This window comes from Pan paniscus, chromosome 12, assembly GCF_029289425.2.
Source record: "Pan paniscus chromosome 12, NHGRI_mPanPan1-v2.0_pri, whole genome shotgun sequence".
Lineage (NCBI taxonomy): Eukaryota > Metazoa > Chordata > Mammalia > Primates > Hominidae > Pan > Pan paniscus.
In genome coordinates this window covers 82080991-82096375 of record NC_073261.2, presented here as the reverse complement: position 1 = coordinate 82096375, position 15385 = coordinate 82080991, and the positions used below count along the sequence as shown (strand labels likewise).

The 15385-nt window shown below is 38.6% G+C and overlaps 2 protein-coding genes across 10 annotated transcripts in view; one reads left to right on the top strand and one right to left on the bottom strand.

Annotated features, from left to right (window-relative positions):
* SLC3A1 (solute carrier family 3 member 1) overlaps positions 1–7376 on the top strand; it is a 57431-nt gene extending 50055 nt beyond the window's left edge. For 2 of the 3 annotated variants that reach the window (XM_055108020.1, XM_055108021.1), the window contains exon 10: positions 582–6143. In XM_055108020.1, the coding sequence (XP_054963995.1) occupies positions 582–785 (204 nt within the window). In that variant the 3' untranslated portion in view covers positions 786–6143. Of the gene's footprint in view, positions 1–581; positions 6144–6935 lie in introns of those variants that run through there. The other variant, XM_003822652.5, reaches the window with a different exon arrangement.
* PREPL (prolyl endopeptidase like) overlaps positions 5500–15385 on the bottom strand; it is a 46212-nt gene continuing 36326 nt past the window's right edge. For all 7 annotated transcript variants that reach the window (XM_055108019.1, XM_003822650.4, XM_003822648.6 and 4 more), the window contains 5 exons: positions 13457–13673; positions 9999–10148; positions 9468–9591; positions 8564–8637; positions 5500–8182 (listed from right to left, as the gene is read on the bottom strand). In XM_055108019.1, the coding sequence (XP_054963994.1) occupies positions 8093–8182; positions 8564–8637; positions 9468–9591; positions 9999–10148; positions 13457–13673 (655 nt within the window). In that variant the 3' untranslated portion in view covers positions 5500–8092. The remainder of the gene's footprint in view (positions 8183–8563; positions 8638–9467; positions 9592–9998; positions 10149–13456; positions 13674–15385) is intronic.

The window sequence follows — 15385 nt, the reverse complement described above, 5'->3', positions numbered from 1 at the left end:
ACTATCTTGCAACTTTAATTGCCTAGTTAGCTTTCAACTGTATGAGATCCAATTTCCCTAATATTTGATTAAGGTGAAGCTTTTTTTCCTCTATCAGCTCCTGTATTTGTGTGTGTGCACTCATGAGCAATAATCAGGCTGAATAAACGAGTAGGACAGAATTCATACTCACTTGTACATGGCAGTGTTCTTAAATTCACCAACACTGTACCATAGTAGAAGTCGTATAAACTGGCAATAGCACATTTTGAAATCCTGTATTATTGATTTTTAGGAAAAAGCAGCAGAGATTTCAAAAGCATGTATTAAAGTTCGATTAGTATTGTCTATTCAAACTCAAAATGTTAAAGTTAAATTAGTATTGTCTATTCAAACTCAAAATGTTATTAGGTACTTTCTAGTTAAAAGGGTGAAACTGGTTTATGTACCGAAAGTTGAGCCCTTTTCATCACAAATGCTAATCAGTACAAACACTAGCTAAGAACTATAGGGAATTAAATAATTATGAAGTAAATCAGGACCAAAGCACATTTCTTTTAATAACCAAACCACTGTTTTCCCTTTCTGGTCTTTTGACATAGAATACCCTTCGCTCAAAGTCACCAATGCAGTGGGACAATAGTTCAAATGCTGGTTTTTCTGAAGCTAGTCACACCTGGTTACCTACCAATTCAGATTACCACACTGTGAATGTTGATGTAAGTATCAGTGAAAATTTTATGTTGATTCTAGAAACAAGAAATGGGTTTCTACTGAAAGTACACGCTCACCCTGAATGTGTCTAAACCTTAACGGATACTCTTTAAATCAATCACAGACTTCCTTGCAGTTTTCCATTTGTAAGGAGTTTGTAAATCATGCCTTTGTGAAAATACAAACTGGTACAAATCTACCAAGTGAAGTGAAGTATCATATAGAATATACAAGTCTTCATTGCAATGACCTTTACTAAGGCCTTTGAGCTATGAAGGAAATTTTATGAAGTTTTTTAGCTAGCCCAGCTGCCTTTCCTCCTCTCTTCCCCTCAAAAGGCAGGGAGAGAGGTGAGTGGATAGGCAGCCATGCAGGCAGGAAGGAGATCAATCAATCAACCCAGAGCAAGGCTCAAATCCACACTACTGTTCTGAAGAAACAGAAGCCATACATGATCCTTAAAGTGGTTGCTCTGGCATACTAATACAACTTTGGCTTTTACCCTTTTTTCTGTTCCCATAGTGATCAAGCACTCATGTCATTCACTAGTGAAAACTTCACTGGAAAACAAACTAAACCAATTTAGGGGAAATGAAATTATAGATGCCACATGGAGATACTTAAGAAATGCATAGCACCCTCTGCCACACACACACACACCATGCCCATCCCAGTCTACTGAGTAATCTGAGGAAACTCCCCAGGATATTCAGATATAGAAAGCCACACAAACCCTCCTGCTCCCACAGCTCCCTGCTACAAGCACCACTGAGAATTCTTGGATAGTATAAGCTTTGTTTTATATAGTTGTAAGTCTTGAAGACACAAAATATATATGGGTTGAATGCCTCTTGATTCTCATTATGTCTAAAATATTCCCATAGGCCAAGGCCAATCTGAATACAGTATGTAGGAAGTCCTACATAAAAATGCATACCAGCAAAGATGGAGAAAATGCAAATTAAAACAGTGATTTTTTTTTTTTTTTTTTTTGAGATGGAGTTTTGCTTTTGTTGCCCGGGCTAGAGTGCAATGGTGTGGTCTTGGCTCACCGCAACCTCCATCTCCTGGGTTCAAGCGATTCTCCTACCTTGGCCTCCCAAGTATCTGGGATTACAGGTGCCCGCCAGGCGCCTGCCACCATGTATGGCTAATTTTTGTATTTTTAGTGGAGACGGGGTTTCACCATGTTGGGCAGGCTGGTTTCAAACTCCTGACCTCAAGTGATCCGCCCAGCTCGGCCTCCCAAAGTGTTGGGATTACAGGCGTGAGCCACCACGCCCAGCCAACAATGACACTTTTTTCTAAGTCATAAATCCCAGACAATGCCATTTTAATAAAATACATCCAAATGACCCTGGAAAGGAACAGAAAATTTAAGTAATTTCTAAAATATATAAAGTAAAATTAGGGCTGGGCACCATGGCTCAAAGCTGTAATCCCAGCATTTTGGGAGGCAAAAGCCAGAGGAATGCTTGAGCACAGGAGTTTGAGACCAGCCTAGGCAATATAGTGAGACCTTGTTTCTACCTTCCCCCTACCCCCACCAAAAAAAAAAAGGGAAATTAGCTGGGCCTGGTGACATGTGCCTGTCATCCCAGCTACTCAGGAGGCTGAGCCCAAGAGATCAAGGTTGCAGTGAGTTGTGATTACCCCAGTGCACTCCAGCCTGGGTGCCAGAGTAAGACCGTCTCAAAAAAAAAAAAAAAAAGCAGAGAATAGAAGTGGGAGTCTAAAACATACAGGAGAAAAACAGTTCTAACAGAGACAGCACTGTAGGAATTTCCTGAACTCCTGCAATTTGCCATGGCATAATTTCCCTAAGGAAAAAAAAATCCAGAACTGTTTGGTGATCACATGCATGGCAGAATTAGTAGAACAAAGCCTGAAGCTTCTACAAGTGCATCAGAAGAAAGAAAAGAAGGAAAACAAGACCTAACTCTAGCAGTGTCCCCTGGCGAGAATTCGCTGTGGAATGCTCTCAGAAAGGAGAGCTTTTACTACTCAGCTCAGAGTCACAGAGACCAGGAGAAAAAAGGTGGGAATCTAGAAAGCTTATCACCTTCAAGTAGGAAAAGAACCCTACATCCCAATGTCCCAAAGACAAGTCAGACCCACATCCAAGTTGGCTTCCCATTATGAGAGGCAGGCAACCAAAGACAGGCAAACAAGGAAGGTCAAAACACAAAAGCAAACAGATCAAGAATCACACAGTATCTGAGAAAAACCAAGGCCATGAAAGGGAGACACCATTCCTAACAGAACACTGTAGAAAGCAGAAAAAATTATAGCAAACATAAGACTTAAATATAAGTATAAATACCCCCAGTAGATTGCTGTTTAATGGAGTTCCTTGACATTCTTTCAAGAAGTGATTAGATCTCTCAGAAGTATAAAAGACTGTCAAACAATGAAATAAAATAGAACATAAGTGCTAATTAGTGTGCTGAAAAATTAATCCAGGGGCTTGTCCAGAACGTACTGAAAAAGACAAAGAATTAAAAGCATAAGAAAAAATCAGGATACATGGAAGATAGATACAGAATTCCGTACATGCAGTAACAACAATTGCACAGGAGAACAGACTGGAGGAAACATACAAAGAAATAAAATACATAACCCAGAGATAAAGGAAGACTTTGTCTTCTTTCAGAACAGGTAGGATAAAGAGAACTCCAAAACTACTCAGAAAGAAACCAAACCTGAAAATAGATTGCCTGAGAAAAGGGTTGAGAATTGGACTAGCATCAGACTTCTCAATTGGATACTACACCACATTAGAACTCTATCTTCAAAGCTGTAATGGAAACTGAATTCTATATCCATTCAAACTAGCATGTAAGAGCAAAACAGAGATGGAAAAGCAAGGACCCACATTTTACCATGCGTGGCCACTTTCTGAAAGAATAGTCAAGGGACTATCCAACAAAACAAAACATAACAATTCTAAGAGATACAATGTATTAAAGAAGGAAAAGGAAATAACTTGATTTAAATAATTTTTGATACACAATGTAAAACAAGGTATTCTGGAACAAAAATCTTAGTGATTTGATTCTATATGGGAAATGTTAGCAGGGAGGGTGTGTGGGTGGGAGGGGGCACACAGGAGCAAGCAAATGAGAGAGCAGTGTTTGTTTTGCACAGGAAAAAGAGTAACTCTAGATTTGAGCTGTTCAGTAGCCATTAACCACTGTGACTATTATATTAAATAGAATTAAACATTTAGTTCCTGCTGGGTATGGTGGCTCACGCCTATAATCCCAGCACTTTGGGAGGCCAAGACTGGAGGATCACTTGATCCTAGGAGTTTGAGACCAGCCTAGGCAACATAGTAAGACCCTATCTCTTAAGAAAAAAATTAGCTGGGCATAATGGCACACACCTGTAGTCCCAACTACTCAGGAGGCTGAGGTGGGAGGATCACTTGAGCCCAGGATGTTGAGGCTGCAGTGAGCCATGATCATGCCACTGCACTCCAGCTTGGGCAACAGAGGGAGATTGTGTCCAAAAAAAAAAAAATTCAGTTCCCATGTCATAGTAACACTTCAAGTGCTCATTAGCTGCCATATTGGATGGCTCTGATATAGAACATTTCCAGCATTACAGAAAGTTCTATTGGCCAGCATGGTTCTAGACATTGAGAAACATTATTTTCAAGTGGTCATAATTTTAATGGTAAAATTAGGACATAAAAATAATTTTCAAAGAATTATTTTCAAAGAACACTAGACATAAAATATAACATTTTCAAATTTTCAAAGAATACTAGAAGAAAAAAATTATACAGTCAATCCAATAAAAAGCTTAATAGAAAAAAAACCCAAACAATAGTATAACTACAAATAAAATAGGGCTTCCGAATTATGTCTAAATAATACAATAATTACAAATATGAATGGGTTAAATTAGCCTATTAAAAGATAAAACCACTCAGATAACAAAAACAGACATAAGAAACACTAAAACACAAAGAATTGAAATGAAGATATAGCAAGCAAATAGAAAGCTTGCAACCCAGCTATAGCTATAAACACAAAAAATGAAGTTATCTTTTGACCTAATAATTCCATTCCTAATACTTAGAAATATTTGCACATGTGCACAATAATACTTAAAGGATCTCAACACTTTTTTTTTTTTTTGAGACAGTCTTGCTCTGTCACCCATGCTCGAGTGCAGTGGCGTGATCTCGGCACACTGCAGCCTCTGCCTCCTGGGTTCAAGTGATTCTCCTGCTGCAGCCTCCCAAGTAGCTGGGATTACAGGTGCACGTCATTATGCCCGGGTAATTTCTGTATTTTTTAGTAGAGATGGTGTTTCACCATGTTGGCCAGGCTGGTCTTGAACTCCTGACCTCTGGTGATCTGCCTGCCTTGCCTCCCAAAGTGCTAGGATTACAGGCCTGAGCCACCTTGCCTGGCCTGCAATATTTGTTTTTAATAGAAGACACAAGAAATGATTTAAATATTTTATCAATAGAAAACCAGTTCTATCAACTATGGGCCCAGTATGCAGCTTTTAAAAATGAGAGTTCTATATACATTGATATGAGACCATTTCAAACATGTATTCAATAAAGTATAGAATGGTAACATATCACCAACTGTGTAAAGAAAAATATATAAACATATGTTAGCATAGGCACAGAATGTATCATTTCATATGATACATAAAAACAAAAGAACATATAAATAGTTATAGTGCCTGTCTCTGAGGGGAACTGTGAAGCTATGGAAAGGTGTTGAAGAAAACCTTTTTATAGTATGTATTCTTGTAATTGAATAAAAAATAAAATTACAAAAATCAGGCTTGGAAATATTTAATAGCAGACAAAATATAGTTCAATATGAAAAGCATTATATGAGACAAAGGCAATTTTCAAAAATTGATAAAACATTCCACCAAAAATCATGACTATGCATCTAACAGCTTCAAAATATAGAAAATACTGAAATGCAAAATCAACAAATCTGCAATTACAGAAAAAGACTTCAACATACTTTTAGAAAGTAGTAACTCAAGTAGACAATAATAGCTAACACTTACCGGGCACTTCTTATGTGAGTGGCACTGAAACATGTGCTTTCATGCATTACCTAAGGCTAGAGAAAATGTTAATAACTTTGACAAGTCATACATGTATCATAAATATCTTTGTACCTGACAAACAGAATAAACATCTTTTTAAACACCATTAGATAATTATTTAAAGACCACATATTGGGAACCTACCCCTAAAGAACAATAACAACCACAATAACAACTATCACCCCAGTAAACATGGCTGGCAAGAATACAATTAAATGAACATTATCACTGATTTGGCAACAGCTCTTATGAAGAATAATTTGGCATTATGTATCAAGTGCCCATACTCTTTGACAAAGTAACTGTCTTTCTGATACTCTACCTTAAGTAATACAAAAATGAAGGGAGGGGAATAAAAGTAGAAAATATTAGAAACACTACCGTCAAAATGAAAGGGCATGGCTGAGTATGGTACAACCGTTCAACAGAATATTGTCATTAAAAACATTTATGGAGGCTATATTATATAGTCAATAATAGAAAATGCTTGAAAGGTTAGAAGTACATCATCAAATTATGTTTTATATAGCTGTAAAATAAACCCAAATAATCTTTAATGAACACATACTATTATGGTAAAAAAAAGTCTACAATTTCTAACTTTCACCTTAGGCAGCTTTTTATTTTGCATCCTTTTTTTCAACTTTGTCTTCTATTAGCTGTGCAAGAAATACATGTCTGCTAAAGTTACACTATCTTCGCACAACAGCAACCTACACATTAGTCTACAAAGGGGAACAAACCCAAATTCCTCAGAAGTCTGAGTCCACTGTTGCCTTCCTTCTGGCCATCTGGCAGTTACAATATAGCACAGAATGACTATGCAAGTTAAATATTCATCTTAGACATGGACATTTGCTTTGGGACTCCTAAAGTGGAGTCAAATTTGATCTCTACAGAAACTCTACAATGTAGCAGAGCACTGTGCATACTTATTGACTCCCAGACAAGCTGAAACCCCGAATTTGTCATTTCTATCAGTTTTTATATAAATTGTTCTTACCTACTTATTGATGCTTACAATTTGGCAATTATAAGGGGCAAAATTGGAGCAAGTGTTTTGGGTAAATAACTCCTTACAATATATTAAAAATACTTACAAACAATTCTTAGAATCAAACACTTATGTAAATACTTTTTTTAAAAAATAGGTCCAAAAGACTCAGCCCAGATCGGCTTTGAAGTTATATCAAGATTTAAGTCTACTTCATGCCAATGAGCTACTCCTCAACAGGGGCTGGTTTTGCCATTTGAGGAATGACAGCCACTATGTTGTGTACACAAGAGAGCTGGATGGCATCGACAGAATCTTTATCGTGGTTCTGAATTTTGGAGAATCAACACTGTTAAATCTACATAATATGATTTCGGGCCTTCCCGCTACAATGAGAATAAGGTTAAGTACCAATTCTGCCGACAAAGGCAGTAAAGTTGATACAAGTGGCATTTTTCTGGACAAGGGAGAGGGACTCATCTTTGAACACAACACGAAGAATCTCCTTCATCGCCAAACAGCTTTCAGAGATAGATGCTTTGTTTCCAATCGAGCATGCTATTCCAGTGTACTGAACATACTGTATACCTCGTGTTAGGCACCTTTATGAAGAGATGAAGACACTGGCATTTCACTGGGATTGTAAGCATTTGTAATAGCTTCATGTACAGCATGCTGCTTGGTGAACAATCATTAATTCTTCGATATTTCTGTAGCTTGAATGTAACTGCTTTAAGAAAGGTTCTCAAATGTTTTGAAAAAAATAAAATGTTTAAAAGTAAATTATGGCTTATAGGAGCTTATAACTTTATTCAGATAGCATCAATCAGGGATGACCAGAACACATTAGGACCCCAGATTATTCAAAAACTTTAACGAATTTTAAGGGGAAGAATTTTATCTTTTCCCTTAAAATGCAGTCATAGAAATTAGAGGATGACTCACTGCCACAGTGTCTAAAAGCATTTGCTAGCAAAGAGGCAGGACACTAATTTGTAAACTGCTCAACTGTTCTGACTGGAAGGGAGGCCTGGAGCTCTGCTATCACCAATCCTTCCCTTCCCTCTACTCCACATCCTTCTAAGGAGCATGATTTGAAAACTACTTTCCTAGGTTAATGGGCATGTGCATCAATGGAGAGAATAGTATAAGCAAGTGAGATGTAGACTAAGCAAAATTTAGATGGAGAAGCACATTTTAAAAAATTAATAACTTAAAAGTCTCAAGTTATTAATTTTTTTTTTGCTAACTCAATTGGAAGTAAGACTATGAAATATTTCAGTGTGTTTCCAATTCCCAGTTGAATGCAGTGTTTCAGAATTTCAGGTATTTCTTAAGATCCTCGAAAACACTGGTGCTGTCAAGTCCAAGTTCCTCGTACAGGAATTTAATTTGGGCTGTAATCTAAAAGAAACACATTAAAAAAATTAAATAGAAGGCCTTTGTAGTAAAATGCCATTGTTTAAGCTTCTCTTTATCTATCCATCTTTACCTAACCGTGAAGTCAGCAATTTATGGCAAGAATACTTTCATTCGAGAGAGAGGCGAAAGGCTTCCAACAATTAAGATTAAATTATTTTCTTTAACAGAGCTCATGTATCAAGTACAAGAGAGAGACATTTCTCTTGATTGACACAGTGTCCCTCCCTCCCCTCCTGGGTCTCACCCATAGATAGGACATTTGTGAAGTGGCTTTGTCATAAACCTGCTGCAACCACTGAAAATGTGAAAACAACATGTATCTAGTTCGGGAATCTGTCCACTGAGAGGGCCTTGATAACATACCTTTTTGTGAGAATCCTCAATTACATGATTGCCTCCAGGCTGAATATCTAGAATAATATTAGGGGTCTGATAGCCTGGAAGAGTTAACATGTAGAACAATTAGAAGATTGTATGGGATCTTCTTTGGAAGATTGAGACCCATTCCTCCCCTCTTCTTTGAGTACTCAGTTCAAATAATAGTAAAGGAATAAAAAGCAAAAACCACCATCATCAACAAAAAGATGGGAGGGGACAAGCAGCAGAAGACAAACTTCTGACACAGCAAAAGCAGGAAGAGGCCGTATAGAAAAGACTATATGGTGCCACACGGACAAGGTTGAAACCCAGGAGATCATCAACCTGCCCTGTGGAATCTGAGAGTCTTATGCCCTGAAAACACCAACTACAGCAATGGATGGGGGTGACAAATGGAGATGAATACAGGGAGACTGATATGGCATGTAGTTTCAAGGCAAAAGGGAGGGATTCTTATCTCATAAAGCTGAAACAGCTAGCTAGAGGAAATTCATGCAGCTAAACAGTTTGGGCACTGATGGCCCAAAACAAAAATCTCAGAATCTGTCTTTTAGAGATTCCCAAGAATAACAGCTCAATAAATATTGTTAAATGAATTAATAATTGTATGGCAGTGCATCTCCAAGTTATATCTGATTCTTAAATTTCCTGTTTCCTTTGTGTCCTGCCTACCTATTTTAATACTGTCCTTTGAAAAAGAGGTGAGGCAGTGTATGTATAGATATGTAGTTACGTACACTTTAACTGGGGAGTCAACATAGCAAAATAATTGTTTGCCCTAAATCCTGGGCAGATGATTTGGCTACAGCCTGAAATATATTCCTCTGAGCAGTGTGCTGTGGGTAGTAGTCTGTTTGGCCATGTTCCCTGCTTCTAGGGGGTCTCCTACCTTCACCTGTGTCCTTAGCATGCTCCGCGATGGTTTCCTTGAGTTTCTCAGTATAACTTACAATTCCTTTCAGAGGTACTCGTTCATCGTTTTCATATGCCGTTATGTGAATTGAAGGATAATGCTGAAAGAAAATACATGCACAAAGAGTTTACATTATTTCTTATGGTCCCTTGCCACTATAGAGACTATGAAAAATAATTACCTCCAATTTTTCCCTGTAAGTGCTCTATGCTTTTTCTCACTTGCTATCTTGAGAGAGCCTCAGCATTACAGTAGTAGACTACTTGTTATCTGGAATAGCCTTTTCTTGACTAAAGGACCTTAGCTAATTTAGTAATTAAGGCATGATAAGTCTATTCCCCTGAGGTATTAAACATGAAGCATGAGCAGAGATGGTGCTGAAGATATCTGGGCATCATAAGTAGAAACATCTCTAAAGCTCCTATTTTTGCTTCAGCCTGGATAAGTTTTTTTTTTATTATCTTCTGTGTAAATTCAGGATAGTCTAACACAATTGTCTTTCACTACCTGAGGTTTAATATTTTGATAGGGACAGTAACGTTTTATGTAGTTCTTGTGTTTTTCATCAGATGAAGGATTCCCCCATTCTTCTAATTCTTCTAATGTCAGAGGAAGTGTAGTGTCCATCATGGTGTTGAGAACATCCAAGAAAGGTGCCTAAAAAAAGGCAAAGAAACTTATACTTCAAGTAAGAGGTTGGTAAGTGAGTTTCAGAAAAACATTCTATTTTATGAATATACATACTAATATGAGAGAAAATAACTCAAGCCATGTAGATTCCTAGGAGCTAGAATACTCCGTCCTTAACCAGGGCCTGTAATTTATAACCTACTTTTAAAGTCTTCAGATTCCTTAAATGACAAATAACAAGAAATGGTTTATCTTCTAATTTCACAATATTTATTTTTAGCTTGGTACCTTTTATTCATTTATATTTTTTCTTATATAAAAGCAATAAATGCTACTGTCTCATACCAATTAGGACAGTTAGTTATTATATTAAAACAACAACAACAACAACAACAACAACAAGTATTGGCAGTAATGTGGAGAAACCGGAATCCTGATACACTGGTGGTTGGAATGTAAAATGGGGGAGCTGCTATGGAAAACAGTATGGTGGTTCATCAAAGAGTTAAGCTTAAGATTACCATATGATCCAGCAATTCCACTCCTGGCATATAATCCCCAAAACTGAAAGCAGGGTCTTAAAGAGATCTGCATACCTATGTTCACAGCAGCATATTCACAACAGCCAAAAGGTGGAAGCAACTCAAGTGTCCATTAACCAAAGAACGAATAAGCAAAATGTGGTATACACATGCAATATTACATGGAATATTATTCAGCCTTAAAAACGAATAAAATTCTGATCCATGCTACAATATGGATGAACCTCAAGGATATAATCTAAGTGAAATAAGCCAGTCACAAAAAATTTTGTATGACTCCACCTATGTGAGGTGTTTGAGTAGTCAAATTCACAGAGACAGAGGCTGTGGGAAGAAGCAAATGGAGAGCTGTTTAATCGGTACAGGGTTTCAGTTTTGTTAAGATGAAAAGCGAGTTCTGGAGATTGACTGCATAAGCCTATGAGTGCACTTACCACTACTGAACTATTCACTTAAAAATGGTTGAGATGGTAAATTTTATGGTATTTTACCATAATTAAAAATTTTTAAATGAAAAAAATACACAAGGAATAAAGTCTTTTTGACCAGTTGGACATTTTATATTAAAAGCAAAAAACGCTAAGTAAAGAAACTCTGGAAAATACCCAAGGTGAAAGAAGAGAAAACAACCCATTGGCTTATAATTAGTGTTACAAAATTTAATAAAACGAAGGCTGGGTCGCACATGGTGGCTCATGCCTGTAATCCCAGCACGTTGGGAGGCTGAGGTGGGCAAATCACTTGAGCCCAGGAGTTTGAAACTAGCCTGGGTAGCATGGTAAAACCACATCTCTACAAAACAACAACAACAACAAACCACAAAAATTAGCAGGGCATGGTGACACATGCCTGTAGTCCCAGATACTCAGGAGGCTGAGGTGGGAGGATCACCTGAGCCCCAGAGGTTGAGGCTGTAGTGAGCTGTGTTCGTGTGCCATTGCATTCCAGCCTGGGTGAAAGAGCAAAACTCTGACTCAAAAAACAAAACAACACAAAACAAAAAAACAAAAACCCCACAAAAACAACAAAACAAAAATGAAGGCTGTATTTTTCACTTAGCTTTATTTTCTTCTGTTAACAGACTTTTTAGCTTTCCCTCATATTAACATTAACCAATTATAGTGAGTCATCTGTAATTCTTTTTGGCTGCCTACCATATGAACTTTGTTGCATTTGAAAAACCTCCAACCTTATCAGCTAGAGCCTGCCTCTCACTGTGGAGATACTAAGTGCTAGACTTCTCTTTCCCATTTTTCCCTGCAGCTTGGGAGTAGCTGTGTGACCCATGTGTGACTTGGGTCTATCAACCAGACACATGTGCTTTACATTCTGCATGGGAAGTTAGTGATTCAAAGAAGCAGTGATCACAGATAATTTATTCTGGCAAAAGTGCCACAGCTATATCCGGTTCTAGAAGTTGCACTGGCAGTGTGAGGTGATTTGTGCTTGGCGGTGGCGGCAGTAATAGTTTCATTGGGCCAATTCTATGCCTTTGGCTCTGAAGCCTCTAACACTGGTCTGAAGATACCTACATTTTCCTAATGCCCTTTAATCCCTTTTCTGCTTAAATTAGGGTTGATTTTTGGTGCTTATAAGAAGAATTTGACTTATATATGTATAAAAGGTTGTCTCCTAGTCTTCACTATAATAAGCAACCTAGCATAAATATCCTTCTCATTATTTCCTTTTATATTTCTAAAAGTCAAAAGCTAGTTGCTTTTTCTTTAAACTGTAAATAATTCTGCCATTATCTTTGTGCATAGGCTATTCTCCACATTTTTCTGTTTTTAAAAAATAGACTTACAGGTGACTACTATTTAACACTTATTTACAAGCCCACAGTATAAACTCCCCAACCTCAAAATAAAAAATCCTGAAAATAATTTACTCTCTCCCATCTCAGTCATTATTTTTCAGAGTAACCCAGAAGTAGGAGAATGATAGCAGTGAAACCAACTGCTATAATGTAACTTCGTAATTTCTGACACTGGGAAAAGATAATCATTTTCAGAACAGGGTAAGATATTTCAATTAAAATACGGAAAAACTATGCCCAAACGACCATTAAGAATGGGCTATCTAAAAATAAAGAGCCTATAAATCTAGGACTGAAATGTTGATGGGCAGTAGCCTGTCAAGGTGACCAGGAGCCAAAGGACTCAGTGCATTCCAGAGTCACAGCGTGCTTTGCCTGGCTTTCTCAACTGGGACTCATATATGCTTCAGTGCTTTTTCACCAATTCTAAATGTACTTACAAATACAAATGAGCAATGGAAATAGCCATTAATATCTTTCAGTGGAAAGCCTTAAAGATAATAAAGAACACTGTATCAGAGAAGAATAAGGGTTAATAGTTGGATTAAAATAACTTTAGAAGTTCTCCTCAAGCTATAATTCTGAGTTTAAAACTTAAAAGCTTTGTTATACTCCTATGCTATGGTAAAACTGTAACAGAAATGTTTCTCTTTCCTTTTTTTTTTTTGACAACGTCTCACTCTGTTGCCCAGGCTGGAGCACAGTGGTCCACTGCAGCCTCAACCTCTTAAGAGATCCTCTTACCAACAAGCCTGGGTAGGTTTTTTTTTTTTTTTAATTTCTTGCAGAGACAGGGTCTCACCATGTTGCCCAGGCTGGTCTCGAGCTCCTGGTAAGCAATCTGCCCACCTCAGTTTCCCAAAGTGCTGGGATTACAGGCATGAGCCGCTGTGCCAGCCCAAAAACATTTTTCTTAGAGTAGCCTATGGCTTCACACCTCCCCCATTCCATAAACAGTAGAGACAGAGCGTACTCACCTCCAAAGTCACCGCTCTCACCAGCTCTGGATTAGAATTACACAATGCTCCTGCAAGCACCCCTCCAGCACTGAAAGCAGTCAGGGTTGTTAGACTTGGCTGAGAAAAGCCTTGGCCATGAAGCGTCTTAATGCAAGCCTCTAAATCAGCAAGGCCATTGAGTTTTTTAGTTAGGCGGCCATCAGCATGCCACTGGAGGCCTAACTCACCACCACCTCTGAAATTGAAGGGCAAAAAAGTTTTAGTGGAAAAAAAAAGTTAATAATGTAGGCTGGGGTCAGCAAACTACACCTGGAGGCCTGTTTTTGTGTGGCCCTGGAGCTAAGACTGGTTTTTGCTTTTTAAAGGTTGAGTGAAAACAAGGAATGTGCAACAGAAACTGTATGCGGCCTGCAAAGCTTAAAATGTGACTATGTAGTTCTTTAGAGAAAAAGGTTTGCCAACTCCTGATATAGACAATCCAGAATTGATTCAACGAATATATTTTGAGTGCCCGCCCATTTATCAGGGATTAAGTACAGACCTTAAAAGTAGAAACAAACGAAAATCCCCTACCCTGGAGAAGACAGTAATTTTGTGGGGTAAGAAAACAATGACTTACTCAGCAATGTGGTGTCATTGCTACAACACAAGTGTATTTAAGGTATTACAGGAGCAGAGGAAAGAACATCCATCTGCCAGGTGAGGGGTATATACACGAGTCAGGAACACAAATGCTTTTAAGGAGATGATGCCTAAACTGAGTTGTGAAGGAAAAATTTGAGTTTCCAGAGGGCAAAGAAAAGGCATTAAGACACAGATACGACACAGCATGTATAAGGGCAAGGAGGTGACAGAGCATGTCATTTAAAAGACATGACTTTGGGGGCTAGGCACAGTGCCTCAAGCCTGTCATCTCAGCATTTTGGTAGGCTGAGGTGAGCAGATCACTTGAGGTCAGGAGTTTGAGACCAGACTGGTCAACATGGTGAAACCCCCGTCTCTCCTAAAAATAGAAAAAATTAGCCAGGTGTGGTGGTGCGTGCCTATAAGCCCAACTACTCGGGAAGCTGAGGCAAGAGAATTACTTGAACCTGGGAGGCGGAGGTTGCAGTGAGCGGAGATTGCGCCACTGCACTCTAGCCTGGGAGACAGAGTGAGACTCCATCTCAAAAAAATAAAAAACAAAAAAAAATAAATAAAAGGACATGACTTTGGAAGGCTGAGGCGGGCGGACTGCTTGAGCTCAGGAGTTCGAGACCAGCCTGGGCAACATTGGAAAACCCTGTCTCTACTAAAATACAAAAAAATCAGGCTGGTGCGGTGGCTCATGCCTGTAATCCCAGCACTTTGGGAGGCTGAGGCGGGCGGATCACTTGAGGTCAGGAGTTCGAGACCAGCCTGGCCAACATGGTGAAACCCCATCTCTACAAAAATTTCAAAAATTAGTCAGGAGTTATGGCAGGCACCTGTAATCCCAGCTACTCAGGAGGCTGAGGCAGGAGAATCGCTTGAACACTGGAGGCAGAGGCTGCAGTAAGCCAAGATCATGCCACTGCACACTCCAGCCTGGGCAACAAAGCAAGATTCTATCTCAAAAAAAAAAAAAAAAAAAATTCAGACAGTGTGGTGGTGTGCGCCTGTAGTCCCAGCTACTCAGGAGCCTGAAGCATGAGAATCACTTGAACCTGGGAGGCAGAGGTTGCAGTGAGCCGAGATTGTGCCACTGCACTCCAGCCTGGGCGACAAAGCAAAACTGTCTCAAACAAACAAACAAACAAACAAAAAAGGGTCTGATGATAAATGCCACTACAGAGATCAATCAGACCATTAGGAGTATTATACTGGGGAATCTGGACTTTGTTCTAGAGATGGGGAGGTGGAGAAGAATTTTAAGCAGAAATACAAAATAATATTTGTGTCTTGAAAACAGCTGAAATAAAATGGAAG